The sequence below is a fragment of the Zerene cesonia genome, unplaced genomic scaffold, assembly GCF_012273895.1.
Source record: "Zerene cesonia ecotype Mississippi unplaced genomic scaffold, Zerene_cesonia_1.1 Zces_u001, whole genome shotgun sequence".
Lineage (NCBI taxonomy): Eukaryota > Metazoa > Arthropoda > Insecta > Lepidoptera > Pieridae > Zerene > Zerene cesonia.
In genome coordinates, this window is record NW_024045131.1 from 2,857,336 (window position 1) to 2,880,194 (window position 22,859).

Consider the following 22,859-nt stretch of genomic DNA (forward strand, 5'->3'; position numbering starts at 1 on the left):
GGTCTGCAATCGACCTAACGCCTCTCCAAATGTTCATGGGTGGTGGTAGCGTTTACCATCAGGCGTCCCACCAGCTCCGTTGCCGACAGTAGCATAAAAAAAGTAATCTGTAGACACAGAGAAGATCGGGAAAGAAGTAGTGGTTGCTCTTTTAAAATCACATGAATTTAACATTTGACATAGTGTTTCATAATAATTATGGTAAAACCGTCCTACTCCATTTATTATGATTATATTATGTTATGCCGAATTTAATTCAGTTTCGATCGACTGGTTTTCCTTGAAACTTCAATCAGAGTTCCGTCACAAATGTTGTATGGTATTATAATAGTAAATTTATATTAGTTATTTTTTATGTATCAACCCACTTTAAAAAAGGAAGCTCTAAACTTGATTTTTTTTTTGTTTGTTATCCCTTTCGACTGGGTGAAGTAATTTTAATGATTCCTTTTTATTTGATATCTTATGCCTACCACGTGATCTCATTATAGGTATAGTTCTGACAGTTTGAAAGCAGGTTAGTCTTTTTAAGAAATAATTGTTTTTCACGACAAAGCGATAAGGTTAAAAAATACCACTTAATAGAAAAGCCTATCGTTTACGAGAAATCCTAGCCTAGCACTGATAAAGAATGAAAAATAGGCTATTTTATGCCCTATAAAATGCCCTATTTTTCCGTCTATTATTCGTCTTGGAATGAGAGCAATAATGTGTATTTTCCACTACGCATGAGGTATTTTCTTCGAAAGGTTCAATTCTTCGAAAGGTCAAGAAAGATTATAATACTATCGACATCATCGGTGATTTACTCGCCATCCAACTATGCTAGAAAGAGGGTTATGTTTGTATGCTTTTTTAACCTTTTTAGCGTAATGCTGATGGATTTTGATTTGGAAACTGTATCTTATTTGTGATGATTATTAAACTGAAATTCGCTTACACAATAAAATGCTTAAATTATAGTCATTTATATGAATTTTAACGCTCACAAAGTCTAGGCTCTTCTCACATAAATAATTCTGTAATATTTGGTTTGCTTTTATTTACTTCATCATCATCATCATCATCAGCCCATACATGTTCCCACTGCTGGGACACAGGCCTCCAATGAGGGTTCAGGCTATAATCCACCACGCTAGCCAAGTGCGGGTTGGCAGATGTCGCATGTCGTCGAACTTTTGTTTCTGAGACATGTCGGTTTCCTCACGATGTTTTCCTTCACCGTTTTAAGCAGTGTGATGTTATCCACATTTGCAGATAAATTGAAAAATCAATTTTTTTCCTGCACGCTCGCCCGGTCTCGAACACCGACTTAACGATTTTGAAGTCCAAAGTTCTCACCACTGAGCCACCACTGCTTTTTTATTTACTTATTTTCTAGAAATATCTCCCTACATTTTATTACATCTTAAGTATTGGGAGGGGGGGGGGCACCACCGCATATTCAATGCCAAGAATTCTCTATAAAACACAATAGAACTGTGAACCTAAATCAGACCACGTTTTCCTCATGTTGTTAATAACCTTTGCCCCAAGAAATCCTTTTGAAATGTCCTTCTTTCATTCAAGATTAATTCAGAATCCGTTGAGAAATTCCTTAATTATGTAAAGGAAATATTTAATTCTTTTAAACACAACGAATCAAATAATATTGTATAAATAAATAATAAAACATGGCCTACGTTTCATTTATAAATTTCTATTTATTTATTTATTCTTTATTGCACACTTTCAAAATATAAAACAGAGATAAACTTAACAAAAGCAAATTAAAACTAGTATTTAGGCGGCCTTATGGCTAAAAGCCATCTCTACCAGGCAACCGTTTTATCTATTTCTAACAGACAAAACTGGGATAATCAAGTAGTATTATAAAAACGTTTTGTACTCACACTGTATTACTTTAAAAACTCAAACTCAAACATATGTATTCAATTAGACTTCTTATAGAAGCACTTTTGAATGGTCATAACACAGTTAACATTTACCACCAGTTCCGAAAGTAGTTTCTACAGAGAAGAGTCGGCAAGAAACTCTATAGTTGTTCGTTTAAAAAAAAGTATTAAACCCGGGTAAAACCGGTGCATTCAGTTATAAAGGCTGAGTTATTGCAAACACAAGCGTATAACCGTTCGAAATTGCATCCTTTATAACCCATAACTCGCCAATATACCAAGAAATTAAAGCAATCGTAAATGAAACTGAAAGCTTGCATCTCACGAGCATATACTATGCTTGTGACGTCATCGTTTTGCACAGTACCTACGTATTCCCAGCAATTTGATATCGCTAACTCCAGTGCACAAAGACTCTGTAGAAAGCGGGCTTTTGACCCAGTTTAAATCCAATCGAAGTTGATTTTCTTGCAGCGCACTTGCTCCGTAATTCGTCATTACAACACGAGTTATGGATGCTTTTAAATTGTTCTAGAAATTTCTAGAATGTTTTCTTGTTCGAGGGAAGCGATTGCAACAGAATTTTAGTAACTGCCTGGTTATGGCATATTACACTATAATAATTTCTCTTGGATCATAAATCTATGATTTATTTTTTTTATGATATTTAATTGTCAATTAAATGGAAAACATATGATCACTTAATTGATCCAATGAATACAAAAGCTAGTTTTTATTTAAGTTAATATGAGTTACTAGACACTCGTCCCGTATCCAGAAACAAGATTCATGTTTTATCCCAAGGGAGCATTTAATCGGGATTAAAAGTAACCTATCACCTATCATTCATATCCTATCTGTATACCAAACTTCATCAAAAACCGTTCAGTATTTCCAGCGTGATTGACGAACAAAGATCCAAACAACAAGTAATAGAAGTTATACATTTTTTAAGATTTAATTAAAAGACATTGACAAAAAATCTTTAATATAAATTTGGCCAATACCCATATAAATGCAATAATTCAAATGTTTATATGTACTGGATAATTTCTACTTTATAATAAACATTTAATGGAGACATACTCATGTTAATATATCAATAAAGGTATTTATTTGACAGCATGCTGACCCTCAGTCTCCCCGTGACCACGCTCGCTGTAAAGTGTTCCAAACGTCAGGTTGATAAATGAATAAATCGCGCTTATAATCCGTTAAAAAGTCTTTAATTTCTAAGACAACATCAACGCGAGTGAAGTCGCGTGCTGTAGCAAGCTAATTAATAGAGTTGTTCAATGAACCAGCCGAAAATACATCCGTCTCGACTTCAAAAGGATGGAAAAAGCTGTGGTATTTAATTAAATCCAAAGGCACAATAAAATGTTTAGATGTTTGGCGCAAAACTCGATTGTCTCTGCCAAGCCTGTGAAGGGATTTGAAGGCATTTGGGTCTTATCATTGAATGAATATGAGAATACGCATTAGGCGTGGCTCGTCTGAATGTTGGTTTATTATATCTATGTACTAGCAATCCACCGCGGCTTCGCACGGGAACAATAATCCATGATATATACATATAAACCTTCCTCTCGAATCGCTTTATCTATTAAAAAAAACCCATCAAAATGCGTGCGTAATTTTAATAGTTTGCGGGAAACTAGACTCTGGTCCCGGTTTTGCTTGTGATTCGAGAACATATTGAATGTTACTCGGTATAGTTGTAGCCTATAATCGTAATCAAAATCTAATCTATACTAATATTATAAAGCTGAAGAGTTTGTTTGTTTGAACGCACTAATCTCAAGAACTACTGGGCCGATTTGAAAAAATGAAGTGTTAGATAGCCCATTTATTGAGGAAAGCTAAAGGCCATATCAGTACCACGGGCGAAACCAGGGCGGACCGTGATTTGGTTATATCGAGACAGTAGGTTAAATTATTTTTTCTCGAGAAAGAAATTGTTGATACTAATTCCAATTTTGTTGATTTCAATATAATCTAAGAATGGCTTTATCGATTTCATTCAAACTTTATAAGTTCGATAATACCCCGTAGGAGGTCCTTACTGAATGAGAAATTATGAAAATTTCGCGGTAAATTGGGAAACATTAGAAAACTTACGGACTATTTAAACTGCGTGCGTTTGACAGCTCGCAAAATGGGACATCAAGACAGTTTTTTTTTTTACTTTTCGAGCAAGAATTTGTGATAATGCTTTTCTTTTTTAATTTGTGATAATGGGGGTTTTAATATGATTATTAGTTCATTTATTTTGCCGTATTTTGTATTGTGGACGTATTTTTATAATTGTATGTCGGACGGTCCTGGGGGTAAAAAGGTTGTTTATATGAGAGTACAAAAATTATATCAATTTCTAGTACAATAAAAATCTATATAGATGATAAAATAACTTTGATAGTTAAAAATCATTTCCTTTCGGGTTGCGTGATAGAGATTGCTATTTTATATACCCTCTTTACAACCAACTTCAAAAAAGGAGGAGATTATCGATTCCACTTGAAGTTCTGGATTTGTTAGCACATAACTTAGGACTAGATGTACAGATTGTTATGATGCTTTTTATTTAAACTGGTGTCTCCCATGTTCTCCTTTTTGGTTTGTTCTAATTATTGTTAGATGAATAGATTTTTGCTCAAACAGTTATCGCAACTCTTTCAGTTTATAATAAAACATTATAAAAAAATTTGCCTAAGTTTTCATAAAATTTCATAATTTAAAAACTAAAATCAAACTCAAAGCCACAAAAATTTCATCAAACATAATACATAGTTTGACGATAAAGTAATAAATAAACAGAATATGAAAGCACTGCACATCTATTTTATTAACAGACGCTTTCCAAAACAAATGAGGGTCTCAATCTTAATATATATAAATCTCGTGTCACAATGTTTGTCCTCAATGGACTCCTAAACCGCTTGACCGATTATAATAAAATTCGCACACCATGTGCAGTTCGATCCAACTTGAGAGATAGGATAGTTTAAATGATTTTAATTACGATAAATGAGCCGGGCGGAGCCGGGGCGTGCAGCTAGTACGAGTGTATTTTTTTTTTGTTTTATTACTCGATAACTCTGTGGGTTTTCAACCAATTGACGTGATTCTTTTTGTGTTTGATAGGGAATTTTTGTTATATGATCCCATCGGGAGTGGTCCTCCCCCAAGGACTTCAGTCACAATTTCTTGTAGAAAAGAACTATATTAGTACGACAAAGTGCTGGGTGAAGCACATCTTATTCATAAAATTGTAAATTTGTGAATGTAACATGTAAAGTTATGCAAATATTGAAATGTTTTATGTAAATATTCATAAGAAGGCCACGTTTCTGTGATGCCAGGATAAAAAATGAAATATTCACACGCTCCCCGAATATTTTCGAGTCCGTAGTGGGAATTCATATATTATTAACCGCCTTCAAAAAGGATAGACATATTGCACGTTCGGCAATTCATTGTAGCGTAACTACAAAGCTGTTTAATTATTTTGATATGAGAAACGATCTGGAAAAAATAAACTAGATACACGTCCCGGTTCCGCTCAGGTGTATAAAATATAATAAATATAAGATTTTACAAAAGCACTTCTAAAGTTTTCTAAGCTTAACCCGCATAATTACAACTCTATAGAATGATGTAATGTTTCTATCATAACGAAACTGTATACCTTGATTTTCAACAATGTCTAGGGAATCCTAGGTTTTAGGTTCATTCAGCGCAAATTTTCTTATATTCGCGCCAAGATTTTCCATGCATAAACTCAAGGAATGAAATCTGTATCTCAAGTACAGTCTGATTTTATCTTTCCATTGTGTTCTGGAAATTTCCAGAATGTTCTATTTCAATTAAAGTCTGCTACAGTTTTATCATTGTTAAACAATTTTTTTAATCAAATCGACTACAATTGGAGCTTAATTCAATTTTCGAAGTTAGTTAGATCCCAATCTAATTAAGTAAGAATTAGGTGCCAGAGACTTCTCGCATTTCTGTCTATATTCTCTATTAATTTATTAAGAAAATGAGTTTGTGTTTATGTATAGGTGTATATCTGGAAACATTGTATTTACCAATTTCTTATATATTCTATCTAAAGTTTTCGCTTTATCAAGTAGCGAGTCGTTAGATTCACAAGACAAAACATTACAATTATTGTATTTGATTTAATTTTGAATTGTGTGCTGTAAAAAAAATTATTGTCGCTATAATGAATAAGTTATAAATGCTCACTTCATTAGTACATAAATATATTCAAGTATTCCGCCCGTGAATTCGTTAGTCTATCTGAGCTTTAAAAGTAAATAATTAAAAAAAATACATAAAAAACGCGCTTAAATAAGAGAAACGATTCAATTGTCTCGAATCTTATGCAAGAAAAAAGATTATTTAATCCTGGCGATAATCAGAAAAATAATATAACCACATGAAATTATTTTAACGTCACCGATCTTTGATAAGTGTACAGAGTTTGAATTAAATCTGTCCGTTAAAAGCGGGTCCAAATTGGTTCTAAAAAAGTTACATACAAACATACAGATGAAACCAATATAAGAGTGTTTAATATACAATGCAACGGAATTAAAATCCACTATATACGCTTTCCATTTCTTAAAAAATGATTAATACATCACTACATATTATAAAACAAAGTCGCTTTCTCTGTCCCTATGTCTCTATGTATGCTTAAATCTTTAAAACTACGCAATGGATTTTTGATGGAGATAGAGTGATTCAAAAAGATAGGTTTATATGTACAATAATAACTATTAAACTGCTTCGGATTAACTCGTGCTTAGCCGCGGGCAAGTGCTTGTTATATATATTCTGTAGAATATAGCTACGTAACCAACGATAATGAATAACGACTTCACAAGCACTAAATTCTATCTGGGGTCTGGAATATTCGCTTCACAGCATCAAGTGAACCCGCTATCTAGACAGTGAGTTATTCTGCAGTTCTCTTATTATCTTTTATATGGTTTTTATTACAAACTTGCAATTTATAATCCCGAGAGTGTAAAGTTTTAATTTGATAAGGTTTTAGTGCTTCATTTATTTTTAGTAGCGGTCTGCCTCAGATTCGCCAGTGGTATATAGCTAGCTGCGCTCCGCGGTTTCACCCGCCCAAGTCCGTATCCCGTAGGAATATCGGGATAATAAGTTGCCCATGTGTTATTCCAGTTGTCCAGCTGTCTACGTCCCAAACTTCATTGCAATCGGTTCAGCAGTTTTTGCGTGAAAGAGCAACAAACACACACATCCTTACAAACTTTCGCATTTATAATATTAGTAGGATGTAGGATACCCAACGTAGTTTCCACGTTTAGTGTGTTCAAACAAGCAAACTCATCAACTTTATTCATGTAATTAGTATAGAAATTAAGATAGTATAATTCTCTTTGCGTAATGTTACAATATTATTGGTATGTAAGAAATCAAGTAGTTTTGTATATGTCTTCATATGTATATAAATATTATTTTATGTAATAATAAATATAGTTGAGATAATGGGCAAATAAATATTTCTTATTTACAAGTCCTTTCGAAATTCTAATTGTATTGTATGATAAAAAATCTAAAAAGTTCACTCATTCAACCTGTATGATTGAGTGATTAATAAATAAGTGACATCTAAAAATGAAGAGAAAAGCTGGAAAAAAAGCAGTAGTGGCTCAGTGGTAACAACCTCGGACTTCAAAACCGATAAGTCGGGGTTCGAGACCAGGCGAGCGTGCAGGAAAAATTTGATTTTTCAATTTATCTGCACATGTGGATAACATCACCACTGCTCGAAACGGTGAAGGAAAACATCGTGAGGAAACCGGCATTACTGAGAATCAAAAATTCGAAGGCATGTGACATCTACCAACCCGCACTTGACCAGCGTGGTGGATTATGGCGTGAACATAGGAGGCCTATGTCCCAGCAGTGGGAACATATATGGGCTGATGATGATGATGATGATGATGATAAAATGGACTTGAATCCACTAGCTATATAATATATACATAAGTAATTAGTTTAGAAATTAAAAACTTTTTAATAATTTAAGGGTTAAACAATATAAAATCCGTTGAAAAGTCTGTAATTTCTAATTTATAATACTCGCGTTAAATCAAATACAAGAAAATACTAGGTAATTAGTTCTTTTATTCAACTAGACTTTTGGGCAATTCTAACTTCCATTTAGATATTTATAGGCAAAAGAAATGTAAACAAAACAAACATCGATAGAACTGTGATAAAAAGAGAGAAATAAAATAATTTGTTAATTGTTAATAAGAAAGTTATTTCTACGCGCGTTAACTGTTGCAATTGTTTAATGTGTTGCTATTTAAAAAAGTAAGTTGTCACTTTGACGTTTACATTTTGAATCTGTGGAACATTTATAATCTGTTCTTTCTCTGATTTGTCATTTATTATCTGTGATTTTTGAAGTGTCGTCGCAAGAGTCAACAATGACGAAGAATTTTTTGACCGTCACCAATATCGTCAATGAGGGGATCAAGGGAAGCAAAATAACGAAACTCGGCCTGTCAAAATATTTGTCACAATCACTGTAAGTATTTTATATATAGTCTGTGCTCTTACTTTTTTTAGAATCTTTTTTAATATACTATTTGTGTAAAAACTTCTTTATGAATTATCGATATATCTTCAAACTTTTTATAATTGTAGAATTTTTGCAAATTTACAATAGTTTATAATGCGTTTTAATATTCGAGCATATTTTTTTTAGAAATTTATTAATAAATTTGAATGTATTTCAATTTAGAGAAAATTGGAATCTTGGAGAACATGAGATATACTCGCAATAACATAATTTGAATAGCAATTTAATATAATAAATAGCCTCGTAATTAAATATAACGTTAACATGAAGTAGTAATATCACTTCACATGATCCAAAGTTAGTTATAGTAGAATTGTTTTCACAACTTCTACTAAATTTAGTGTTATTTCTACCAGCTTCTACCGAACACCTGCCTCTTGCATGTTTAAGGAGTTTCAATTACCGACGTTTGGTTGGCTGGCTGCCAATACCAACAAGTTGCGAATTCACTTTTTAATAGGTCAGGTTATGCTTGTAACATATTCTGAAATATGTCGGGTTATACTTTGGAGTATTTTTGCAACAAACGAACGTCAAACAAAAAGGTGTTGAAAATTGTCCACGCTCAAAGCTTTGTGAGATAAAATCTGTTTGTCAACCGTTTTATAAACGTATAAATGTAGGTATATAAAAATGTAAAGGTTCTGGTTATTAAGTTTCAAATAAATCAGTTAATTAAATATATCCCGACTCCATTTTGTGATGTCGGCCATCTTGAATTTGAAATTTGACATAATGCAGAATATGTTTTTACAAGTCATATCCTTCCATTTGATACCCATATTGAGGAAATTTTCAATTTCCTAAACATGTAATAGTGGCTGCCATCTTTGAACGAATTTCATCAATCATAACTAAGTACCGCAACGGGCTATTCAATAAAGAAACTGCATCGAAATCGGCCCGTTCGAGAACTATGATGCTACACACACAAACAGACGTCAAACTTATAACACCCATAACATATATAACATATCTTTTTGGATCAGGGGTTAAAAGTTTTGTATCGATTGAACTTAAATTGTGAACTTAAAAACACCGACGTGGGTAAGCACTAAGTGTTTTATTTCATTTTATATTTTACTAGCTGCGCCCCGCGGTTTCCCCGCGTAAGCCCGTATCCCGTAGGAAAATCGGGATAAAAAGATGCCTATATGTTATTCCAGTTGTCCAGCTGTCTACGTACCAAATTTCATTGCAATCGGTTCAGTAGTTTTTGCGTGAAAGAGCAACAAACACACACACATCCTTACAAACTTTCGCATTTATGATATCAGTAGGATAGTAGAATTTCTAACCCATGCAACACAATTGCAATGCAATTGTTGCAGCAAAGCGTGGCGTGGTACAACTACCTATGTATTAAGGCTATATATCAGTTTATAACCCATTTTCACACCTACGGACTATAATTTAGAGCAGAGTTTAGTCACAAACGCCGGTACATGACAATTTTATATATTTCACAATATCTTTATAATCTACTGGCGGTCCGCCCTAGCGCCCGTGGTACATATATAGCCTATAGCCTTTCTCCACAAATGGGCTATCTAACACTAAAAGAATTTTTCAAATCGGACCAGTAGTTCCTGAGATTAGTGCGTTCAAACAAACTTCTTCAGCTTTATAATATTGGTATTGATAATCGTCCGTCTCGGCATTAAATTTGGTGCATCGAATATAGCCTATAGGAGCATATGCCTTATATCAATCAGGAATGACGTGCATAACCAACAGTGAACAGTAGTTCCTGAGATTAGCGCGTTCAAACAAATGAACTCTTCAGCTCTTAATTATTTCTTAAATAGATTTTAAGCCACAACGGGTTACTGAGCTGATGATAAGCGATCACCACCGCCCATGACTAAACGTAGAGGCATTATATCTTCAAATCTGTCTGAATGGCAAGGGATAAGAAAATGTTTGACGTTTGGAAAGAAGGACTGAGAAGGGTGAGGAAACAGGCAGATTGTATATCTAGATAGTAAATTATTTATTGCGTAGACGTTGTTACGGCTTGGCAAACGGACGCGGGTTCGAATCCCGCCTCGTGATCAAATTATTATGACAAGAATAGAAAAGTTCTTGCAAAATTTCTCAGTAAATTACAATTCATTGATTTTCATATAAAACCTATATATTGAAAAACTACACTGAATAAATAATATCATATTTTTTTAAATATCTCGAGATTCTATCGAAAAATATGGTTCGAAAAATATAAAATCACACGAACAGATCAAAGAGACATAAACAGAATCTATCGTTAGTGAATTGTAGATTTAAATGGCGCCCGAAAGAACTGAATCAATGGTTGGAGCTAGAACCAGGCTTACTTGAAAATGTGCCAAGAGGCCTTAGTTATGCAATTGTAGTCATGAACAATATACAGAGCTTATATTGAATCGTGACCACGATATGGGATATGTATGGGATACATTTGTGGGATTCGAGTCCGCTTCGGCACGAATTGGGCCAGCTCGCACGGGAAGCATCATACCCTTATAGAAAATCGGCTCATAAAAACTTTAAATTTAAATAAAAAGCGTGTTGAACACTTATAACTCACGAACGGCTGAACAGATTTTGATGAATTTTGCTTTGTTGGATGATGATTTAATAATTTTAAAAACTAACTAAAACATATCTGCTTGTGTGAGCGGTGCAGGGGTACCAGTTCATTATATTCATTACAGTTTACATAATAAAAATATTGTTTGTTGCTCTTTCACGCAAAAACAAATGGTTAACTGCTGGCTAGCTGGAATAACCCATAGGCAATTCTTATTTTTATCCCGATATTCCTACGGGATACGGACCTACTCGGGTTAAACCGCGGGGCGCAGCTAGTAATTTTATGAATGTATCAAATACCTATACTCTGTATAAGAGCAAGTGAGACAATTAAATTGACTCATTAAAACGTGTTTTTAACCGACTTAAAAAGAGATGGTTACCAATTCGACTATATTTTTCATGGTCTTTTTTATCACAATATTTGACTGGGTGAAATGATTTTGATGGTGGAAGAAAAGATTCTTAATTTGAAAGTGTGACTTAATTTGTGCCACCCGTGTGATCTCATTTTAAATTGATCAAATCATGACAATTAGAAAGCTGTTTAGTTTTGATTTAAAAATTATCATTCAGTTTCTGATACTATTACATTTTGATATTAACCACCGCCTCTTATAAAAAACAGCGACTTATTTGCAAATGGCCGAGTAGACAAAGAAAAAAACCTATTCGTATGTTGCAAAGGCTTTACCTCTGCGACTCCATTGTTCTCTTGAAAATAATCATGACTTTGAAAGCGTGCGATGTTTTGTTTGGGGCGCTTAGAATGTGGAATATTAAAAGAGGTTCTCTATTTAGTTTAGTTCTTTATGAAATGCTCACTTTTCGTTAATTTTATGCTCATTCGCTCAAACTCAAACTCAAACATTTATTCATTAAATTAGACTTCTTATACAAGCACTTTTGAATCGTCATATTACACATTTATAACATAAACCACCGGTTCGGAAGGCAGTTTCTACAGAGAAGAGCCGGCAAGACACTCTGTAGTTGCTCTCTGAAATACTAATTACTGTATTATTTTAATACTTAATAATATGTCTTAGTCATGATGGTTATTTTAACAAAAAGGCGTACCAGGACCTACAAATTGTTAGAACTAGAAAAAATTTGAATGGGACCGCATGAAAGGCATCAGCTTGCAGATAAAAATAGAATCATAAGAATCGGTTCATCCAGTGAAAGGTTATGGGGTAACAAGCACAAATAATACATTCGAATTTATAACTTTTTTATAGGCGGCTGAAAATATGACTGTATTAATTATATAGTAACTTAATTGAATAATAAATAACTTGCTTTAAATGCAGAAATATGTGGCTAGCAAAGTCAGAATTTAAAATATCACCATCATCAGCCCATATATGTCCCCCCTGCTTATTGAAGAGTAATGTAACCTAACCTAACCTAACCTAACCATATTATTTTAAAGTTTCCATTTACAATATTAATTGAAGAGTATTATAAATAAACAAATAAGAATTAGCGCCACTAATTACATCTACGAGATAGCTCTGAAAATTCAAACTTCGATCAATCATTCTGCGGCAAAACATCAATTCGTAGATTAGTAATTAGCTGAATCAATTAGTAATATCAATTAAAACGGAGCGCCATTTGCCCCATTACTTTTTGTAAGTGCCATTTAACTTGACGATATCGCACTACTTTTGCCTACTTGTATGCTTACTACATTTTTGTGTGTATTTTCTTAATTAGTAAAGCCAACGATTGCAAATGCGAAAGTTTGTAACGATGTATGTGTGTTTGTTGCTCTTTCACGCAAAAACTACTGAACCGATTGCAATGAAATTTGATACGTAGACAGCTGGTCAACTGGAATAACATATAGCCAACTTATTATATTATCCCGATATTCCTACGGGATACGGACTTACGCGGTTGAAACCGCGGGGCGCAGCTAGTATAACATAAATTCGAAACTTTGTAAGTCTGTATGTCTTCTTCACGCCACAACTACTAAAACAATCAACCGATATGGGTGACATTTGGAACTAACACTGATTGAGAACTAAGAAGGGACTGGATTCCGGTAGCGGTAACTATGCGATTTTTTTTCCGAATACTATGTATATAGGTTATATAGGTCCAACAATAACTTACAGACTAACACATGCTTGAAAAAAACGATGAAATTAATTTTTTGAGTGTGGGAGTCGAGCACGCTTCGGCACAAATTGCGCCAGCTTGCACGGGGGAAGGTACCACACGCCCACAGAAAATCATCGTTAAATAGTGGCTTGTGGTTCGTTCGAAGTTGATGAACTGAGAGCCCTATCCTTATTATCCTTTTCTTCACCTTTCCAATCGATTCCTTTATTTCCGTCGTCAATAGCTTACCATCAGGCGAACCACCAGCTCAGTTGCCCGCTGTGCAGAATGCCTGTCTTATGTAGAGTCTTCCTAATTATATTTAAAAATAGTACAAACTATTTGATCGTTAGAACGTACTGAATTCAAATCACTGTCTTACGTGAAGTAAGAAATAGGGGCATTTTTCAAAAGGTCCAACCAATATGAACACTGCCGCTACAAGTCACGGGCGAGACTGGTTTGGTTAGATATTTGAAACCCGATACCTAGGCAAGACCCGTACCGAACCGAGGCATTTCTGGAGTTCTATATTTGAAATTATTTTGAATTAGGTTCCGTCGTTTATACCCCATTGGATGACTTAGGTTGGACTTTTTAAATATATGTCATTACAGTCTACATATGTTCCCAGTGCAGGGACTCGGGCCTTCTATGAGGTTTCAGGCCTTAATCCACTACGCTGACTAAGTATGGGTTGGAAATGTCACATGTCATCGAAGTTTTTATTCTTAGACATGCTGATTTCCTCATGATGTTTTACTACAGTATTTCCTCTTTATTCTTTAAGGCATTTTATCCATTTAGTTCATGTATGTAGCTTAATTTCAAAATGCATATTAAATAATATTATAAATTTACAAACCGATTACCGTCTTAAGATTTTTAATTACTTCTTTCCGAAACTCATAAACTAGTCTTTGATACGTACAGTATCGTATATTAAACGAAGCACTTTAAAATGAGAAATTTCATATCGCGTTCGATGTTGTCAATATAGCCTTTACGAGGTTCCGGAAAATTGTTATTAAGTTATATAATATTTTAATATAATTTCATTAAATTTTGTGTAATTATGATTTCAATCTCTTTAATGGAGTGTGGTTTATGTGGTATTAAGTATTTTATTTATAATATGATTTATAATGATATTGTTATTGTAGTTGGCTTAAGGTTGTCTGTCGATAAACATTTTTGAAAGGCGTAATTTTTGTTGTAAGTTTGAAGATTGATATCTAAAAGACAATGTCTTTTGTCTACACTAATGTTATAAAGAGGAAGAACGTGTATTTTAGCTTTTTTTGTTTGTTTGTTTGCAAAATTTGATTGAAAATTCTTTCACCATTAGAAAGCTGCAACTTCGCTAAGTGACATAGGCTATATATGTACCATTGGCCTAGGCTATATATGTTCGCCCTAGATTCGAACTGCTAGTTATTATAAAAAGTTTATTATTCAAACTCTATTTTGACGTATAGTTTTACAATCTTAAGTTACGCACTGTTCAACTTATCTTTCAAATAAAATTATACGAAAATTTAGGTTTGAAAAGGCTATCAATGACCTTATCAGGAAGTCGTGAAACTGCATTCACATCAAACGAATAAATTATTAAGGCTTTTCCCATTGTAACTCCAGCATCCAACCCTTTTCGCACAACCCTGATAATATCCACTGCAAAACGTCAGAACTGACAGCCCTACTATGTAATCATTTCGCAAACTTCGAATTTAAAGCATTCCCTACAAAAAGTGAGCATTTCCCAGTAATTATACATAAGAACGTTTCTTTGATTCTCTAAGTGTACTCCGACTGAAATAACTTCGCTCTTAGTTACCGCTATGGTACAATTGATAAAAAATTACTGAGGGTTTTTGAGTCCCAATACTCGTGATTTTCAAGTTATTTAGGGAGGGCTCTTTGTAATTTCTGTCCCGTTTTAATCTGCTTATGTCGGTATTGGAGGAAAATAGTTCTTATTTTATTTGAAACGCTGAGAATTAAAGATGAAAGTTGTATGTAGCAGTTATTTGAATTACCGAATATATTGATTATAAGGTCAAGAAGGTTCTTTGAAATCGGACAGGTATGTTTGTAATTTCAAATAGCCTAATTTATTTGACTGATAGAAATTTAAATCCCTACTAATATGTATTATGCGAAAGTAACTTTATCTGTCTTTTCTTAATGCCTAAACCGCTGCACCTGTCCGACTCGGGAAGGGATGGACTGGGAAGGGTGCGGAAAAGGAAAAAAGCAGCCTCCGGCTTCCCCACACACCGTCCAAAACGCAACAGCTACTATTCTATGTAGCAACACACTTCTGAATCGCGCAAGCGAAATTTTCTCGCTACCGAATATATATACAACTCCTCTCTTCTTTAAAGGAGGATTCCCACTTTTCTTCCACATTCTGTGTCGGTCTTCTGGACAGGTGTACTTCCCCGGTGTGAGCTTGGCCCAATTTGTGCCGAAGCGTCCTCGTATGTGGAAGCATAAATCAAGTCACATTTACAGCTTGCTATAAATTAAAGCCAATATAAAACATAACCACGTACAACTCAGGCTGTATGTAAGCTTTTTGCTAATGAACTTTTTTTCATCGGTCCAGTAGTTTTTGAGGTTATGCATTACGAACTTTCATCATACGTACATTTCTGATGAGATAGTTATAAAGTAGTGTTAATGATTACGTATTTTAAATGCAATTTACTGTTGGCCGTAGCTCCGCCCGCGCGGTATAATAAATTTTCGTAGTATATACAAACTTTAATCTTCTTGGGGGTAGAATTTATCAAAATCCTTTCTTAGCGGATGCCTACGTCATAATATCTATCTGCATGCCAAATTTCAGCCCGATCCGTCCAGTGGTTTGGGCTGTGCGTTGATAGATCACTATGTCAGTCAGTTAACTTTGAGTTATTAATATATTTAGACTAGCTGTACCGGCGAACTTCGCAACGCCATAGAATATTGTTTCGACATATTTTCCTTATCGGTCTCACCTTTTAAACCTTCCCTAGACCTCCAGGGACAAATCAAGACCAAAATAAGACAAATCCGTCCAGCCGTTCTCGAGTTTTAGCGAGACTAACGAACAGCAATTAATTTTAAATATTAGATGAAATCTAAGAAACCTTTTCCCGATGTTTCCTTCACCGAGTTTAATCGGCAGTTTCAATGTCATCTACTATTTACTAGAGTAACGATATTAGTTAATTGTGAAATCTATGCTAAAATAAATAAATATCTATCTACGGATCAAAAACAACATGAAATTCTAGTCTAATTAAAAAGATCGGTTTTTACAAACCAATTTTCGAGACATATCAACCATTATTTCGTAGGGCATGCTCTACGTATCATCCTATTATCCTATTAATCCTACTAATACAATAAATGCGAAAGTTTGCAAGAATGTGTGTGTGTTTGTTGCTCTTTCACGCAAAAACTACTGAACCGATTGCAATTAAATTTGGTACGTAGACAGCTGGACAACTGGAATAACATATAGGAAACTCTTTATCCCGATAATCCTACGGGATACGGACTTACGCGGGAAACCGCGGGGCGCAGCTAGTATTGTATATTTTCATCATATCCTGTAGAAACACCTATTGTTTATTTACCGTTTTTTATGTCATAGCGGGCAACTGAGCTGGTGGTTCGCCTGATGGTAAACGATCACCACCGCCCATGAACATTCGCAAAGGTAGTGGCTCTGCGAATGCGCTGCTCGCTTTTAGTGGGTAAGGGAAGAAGGAACGAATTCATGACAGGAAAGAAGGAATGGACTGGGACGGGTGAAGAAAAGAAAATAGGCCTCCGGCTCCCCCACTCGCAGTACGAAACACAGTGGCATGCCACTATTTCACGCCGGTTTTCTGTGGGGGTGTGGTACTTCCCCGGTGCGAGCTGGCCCAATTCGTGCCGAAGCGTGCTTGACTCCCACAATAAAAATTACCTCTCCCAGTTGTATGAAGCCCACATAATGCGTCAATATTTCGAATTCAGTGTCACCGGTATTCATACGTATAGTTTTATCGCCTCAGAATAAAAAAGGAATAGTTCAAGCCCGAAGACAATGAAAATCCCTTTAATGCTGCTTGAAAAAGATTTATACGGAGCCCGGTGGAGTGAAATATTTATGGGAGCATGTCACCCTGGATTGGACACTTAGTCGTAGTACAAGCGCCTTTTAAAAGTGAGAGGTATTTATGAGGGTGTAATGAAATTATATGTTAGGTCAGGAGTTACGGGGCTTTTTGGTGTCTTGTGGTTTGGAGTTGGAATGTTAGTTTCTTGTGGGATGGGGACTTTTCATTCTGAATAGTGATTTTTCCAATTTCCGAGTAATAAGTATTGAAGTATTATACTGTCTCTGGTTTAGCAATATTGGTTGGATTTAGTAGCTTATTATTGCGTATTTGTGAGACGATACTTTATAAATGGGCTTAAAATTATAAAATAAAATCATGGTGGGTATTCTCTGTAGAAACTGCTTTTCGACCTGGTGATAAATATTTTCAATGGATTATGACGATTCTTAAGCGCTTCTTCTAGAATCTGTATTTGTTATATTTCTTGACTCTGACTTTTAATACGAGATTTTGTCAGAATTATAAATTGCAAAACAAAAACAATTTCTATTAGCCCAGACGAATACCAATTATAATATATAATTTTTTAAGAAAATGGATATAAAAAATATAGAATCACGTTAAAAAGTCAACTTCTTTTTTTAATGTTATTTTTTTTCTCTCGTCCGGAAAAGAAGGCGTCTATTTGCTAGTATCAAGTATAGTAAAATGTAAGGAAACAGTTCACGGCAAGGGAACCTCATAGATTTCAGAAGCAAGTGTTCTATTACAGGACTCGTATTAAGGCATGTGTGCGCCATTTTGACAAATCTGTAAAACTTTGCCGCGTTTTTCACACAACATCTGCTTCTGGTGCGACGTAGAACTATTAATTTTGGACATGACTGATATGTATTGTTCTGACGTTATACGAAATAAGTCATGGAACTGTTTGTCTTTCCATTATGGATGCCCAAATTTTCTTCACGCAACGATATAAATAAAATCTTTTTTTTATGTCACAGTCGGCAATGGAGATGGTTGGTCGCCTGATGGTAAGCGCTACCACCGCCCATGAATATTTGGAGAGGCGTAAGGTCAATTGCAGACTTTAATTGGGAATGGATTAGGAAAGGATTGATGAGAGGAATATAGGCCTCCGGCTCCCCCACTCACCGTACGAAACATAATAGCTTGCTATTATTTCACGCCGGTTTTCTGTGGGGGCGTGGTACGTGGTACTTCCCCGGTGCGAGTTGGCTCAATTCGTGCCGAAGCGTGCTCGACTCCCACAGTGATTGATCTGTTGTACTTAAAAAATAAATCACTATTTAATTGCTAAGTACAATCGATAGCTAGCGTTTTCTAGCCTTAATAGACGTTATTATACATAAAAACCTCTTTCTCGAATCACTCTGTCTTTAAAGAAAAACCCATCAAATTCCGTTGCGTAGTTTCAAAGTTATAACCATACTAGCCGCGCCCCGCGGTTTCGCTCACGTAAGTCCGTATCCCGTAGGAATATCGAGATTAAAAGTTGCCTGTATGTCATTCAAGTTGTCCAGCTGTCTACCTACCAAATTTCATTGCAATCGGTTCAGCAGTTTTTGCGAGAAAGAGCAACAAACGCACACACATTTTTACAAACTTTCGCATTTATAATATTAAGTAGGATATATATACAAGCGCGAGAAGCGACTTTGCTTTATACTATGTTATATAGATATGTTATACATTATGTTACATAAGTTTTTTACTTCAGTTTTTTATATAAGCTAGTTATTCATCCATAGTCAGGAATATTACTTTATCTAATGACGTCATAGCTGAGATAGGCTTAGCATAAATTCTGATTGTCGTCCATAAATATAGACGGGCAGTTTATGGGTTTATGGCGTCATGCGATTAGGCTTTCAGGCTAAATGCTGGTATCCATTACAATGGTATTAGCTTAAAAGGATTAAATTTGTTTAAGGGTGATGAAACCTTCGTGTGATAATGATCGATGTTTTATTATTGAGTAGGTGATAGATTTCTCAAATTACTTCAAAAAGAATGTTTTGATTTCGACTGCGTTTTTTGGTTATTACCTCGTAACTTTTTACTGGGTGCACTGATTTTTATGATTCTTGTTTTATTTGAAAGCTGGTACTTTCCATGTCGCCCCGAAGGTCGCAGGTAAATAGACAGACAGATTCATTTTGTAAAAAATTAGTCACAAATATTTTCAAATTGCTTATCTATAGCACAGATAACCTATAGTTATCGTTGAATTGCTCTTTTAACGTATAATATTTTACGCAATTTATTTATTACCTAAAAACTTTCGACTGGATGAACCGATTTTGATGATTCGTGGTCGCGCTTCTGATGATTTTAATACGGTTTAGTTTTTTTTTTATAAAAAAATACCATACCACATAGAAGGTACCAGGTTTTAATTAAAAAAATAATCATAAAAAATCGGTTTTCACCGTAAACATCCATGAGACAACAAACACAAAGAGTTACAATGTATAACCTCTTCCTTTTTGGAAGTCGGTTAACAAAATTATAATGTTAATTGTACTTATCTAATGCTAATTTTTTGTTACAGGTAAGTCCAAAAACAGGGATATGTGAGTAATTACATTAAGAAGAACAATCTCACGAGTTGTTTTAAAACTTTGTTAAACAAACTTAATGTTAAGATTAGAGTTATGTAGCTCTGAGGTTTTGAGGGCCAGGTGGTGCAGTGCACCAGGGCCCCGGAGCTCAGGGGACCCTCTAACCTCAGCTTTGAAAGAGGGGAGGAAGGCGGAAAGAGGGGAGGAGGGCCCGATTCTTTCCCTATGCACCAGGACCCTTGTCCCTCTAGCTACGCCACTGTAAAAGACCAGCAAAATGTAATGGTGGCACTTAATTATGCTTAAAATAGCTCGTCCCGGCTCCGCCCGGATGTCAAGCTTTCTGTTTTATCCCAAGGGAGTATTTATTCGGGATGAAAAGTATCCTATCGACCAAGTCAAATCATGCCCTCTATGTATACATTTCTAAATCCGTTCAGTAGTTTTAGTGATTGGCGGACAAATATCCAAACACACTTTCACATCCTATCTTATCCTAATAATATTATAAGTGCGAAAGTTTGCAAGGATGTGTGTGTGTGTGTTTGTTGCTCTTTCTACCGAACCGATTGTAAAGAGATTTGGTACGTAGACAGCTGGACAACTGGAATAACATATAGGCAACTTTTTATCCCGATATTCATACGGGATACGGACTTACGCGGGTGAAACCGCGGGGTACAGCTAGTATAATATATTTCTGTAAATTGAATATTTACCAAGTCTCTATATTGATCAATTCGGTGTTGTGGTTTCGCTCCATTCTGTCTTTATTGAACCGATTATACAGGATGTTTATAATGATTAATGGAACAAAATTTGAAGCCAGCTGGACCAGTTTCTAATAGTGTTTCTACTATTTCACACTTCTAAACGGGTATTTTCATTTTATGTAATGATTTTTTTCACAACGCCCATCTACATTTGGAGAGGCGTAAGGTCGATTGCAGACCTTACACCTCTACAAATGGATTGTCGACTTCAAACTGGAAAGGGATTAAGAAAGGATTGGCGAAAGGAATAAAGAAAAGGACTGGGGATGGATAGGAAAAGGATATGGGCCTCCAGCTCCCCCAGTCACCGAACGAAACACAGCAGTATACTATTTCACGCTGGTCTTCTGTAGGGGTGTGGTACTTCCCCGGTGCGAGCTGGCCCAATTCGTGCCGAAGCGTGCTCGACTCCCACATACAAATGAGCTACTAACATCTACTAACAGATAACACCAAGTTGAGAGACCATAAACTAATTATGTAACAATTAAATCTCATAAAATACAATACTTGTGATAAGGCAAGATTCGCAACACAGTTCTTCTACTGTAAAAAGTTGTGAGATCTCATCATCATCATCAGCCCATATATGTTCCCACTGCTGAGACACAGGCCTCCTATGAGGGTTCAGGCCATAATCCACCACGCTGGCCAAGTGCAAATTGGCAAACGTCACATGTCGTCGTATTTTGATTCTTGCCGGTGTCCTCACGATGTTTTCCTTCACCGTTTTCAGCAGTGGTGATGTTATCCACATGTGTACATAAATTGAAAAATCAATTTATTTCCTGCACGCTCGCCCGCTCTCGAACCCCGATTTATCGATTTTTATCTGAGGCTCTCACCACTGAGCCACCATTGCTTTTAATTCAGATCTATATTAATAATTGATTATAACGAAACGTATAGCAAACGCTCCATTGATAATTTATTTTTACCAGACGTTTAAGAAAAGCCAGAAAAGATATATGGGAATTAATAAACTTCTTAAGTAAGCGACCACACCATTGCCTATGAGAAATTCTCATTTAAAATTTGAGCTGCTAGTTTTTTAAGACTCACCATTACAGATTTTCTATTTAGAAATTAATACTAGTTTGTTATTATATACATACGCATATAGATAAAAATACTTTTATAATTACTAGCGGTCCGCCCCGGCTTCGCCCGTGGTATATATATAACCTATATAGCCATATGTAGCCATATATAGTCTTCATCAATAAATGGGCTATCTAACACTGAAAGAATTTTTCAAGTCGGACCCGTAGTTCCTGAGATTAGTGTGTTCAAACTAACAAACAAACTCTTCCGCTTTATAATATTAGTATCGATTAAATCGGGTGTTACATGTACACAGTATATTGTGACTTTATTCATTTATTATTTATTTATTTAACAATTTTATGTATCACACCGATTAAAAAAAATCATAAATGTGAAAGTTTGTTTGTTTGGATGTTTGGATGTTTGTCCGTCAATCACGCTGTAACTACTGAACGGATTTTGATGAAACATGGTCAACAGACTGGGTATGAGCTAACTTGGGTGACATGATACATTTTATCCTGAATAAATGCTCCCTTGGGATAAAACAGGAATCTAATTCAATTATTTAATATAACTTTTTGAGTCCACCCTGTATAGTTGAGAGATATCGTTAAAAACGCATTAGGTCTGCGATACCTGTACTACAAATGTTAACGAAGGACAATTACTGACTTCAATTCAAACACTCGTTAGTTTTCTCAAGTAATTGAAGTTTAAAATGAACACCATGTATATACATTTTGTATGTATATCAAATAATGTATTTATCCCTACTAATATTATAAATGCGAAAGTAACTCTCTCTGTCTGTCTGTCTTGTTACGCTTTCACGCCTAAACCACTAAAGCGATTTTGATAAAATTTGGTATGAAGATAGAACTGAACTTGGGAAAGGACATACGATACTTTTATCGCGAAAAAAGTGTAGAAAGAGTTGAAAGAGGGGATGAAAGTTGTATGAAAGTTCGTTATTGTCAAACCGATTTTGATGAAACTTGGTATGAAGATGGAGCTAAACGTTTGAAAGAACACACCATACTTTTTAATGCGAAGAAAATACTCCTTACCATGTCGCGCGATATAAGCGAATTCTACGCGGGCGAAGCCGCGGGCGAAAAGCTATTATAAAATCAGTT

The 22,859-nt window shown here is 35.1% G+C and overlaps 1 protein-coding gene across 4 annotated transcripts in view; it reads left to right on the forward strand.

The window, feature by feature from the left end:
• Positions 1 to 22,859, forward strand: part of LOC119838154 (synaptotagmin-7) — a 323,559-nt gene that overhangs the window by 161,509 nt on the left and 139,191 nt on the right. The window contains exons 2-3 of one of the 4 annotated variants that reach the window (XM_038363993.1): positions 8,104 to 8,255; positions 8,352 to 8,472. The exons of the other annotated variants lie outside the window; for them this stretch is intronic. Coding sequence (XP_038219921.1) covers position 8,255; positions 8,352 to 8,472 — 122 coding nt within the window. The 5' untranslated portion in view covers positions 8,104 to 8,254. The remainder of the gene's footprint in view (positions 1 to 8,103; positions 8,256 to 8,351; positions 8,473 to 22,859) is intronic. 4 annotated transcript variants of the gene reach the window in all.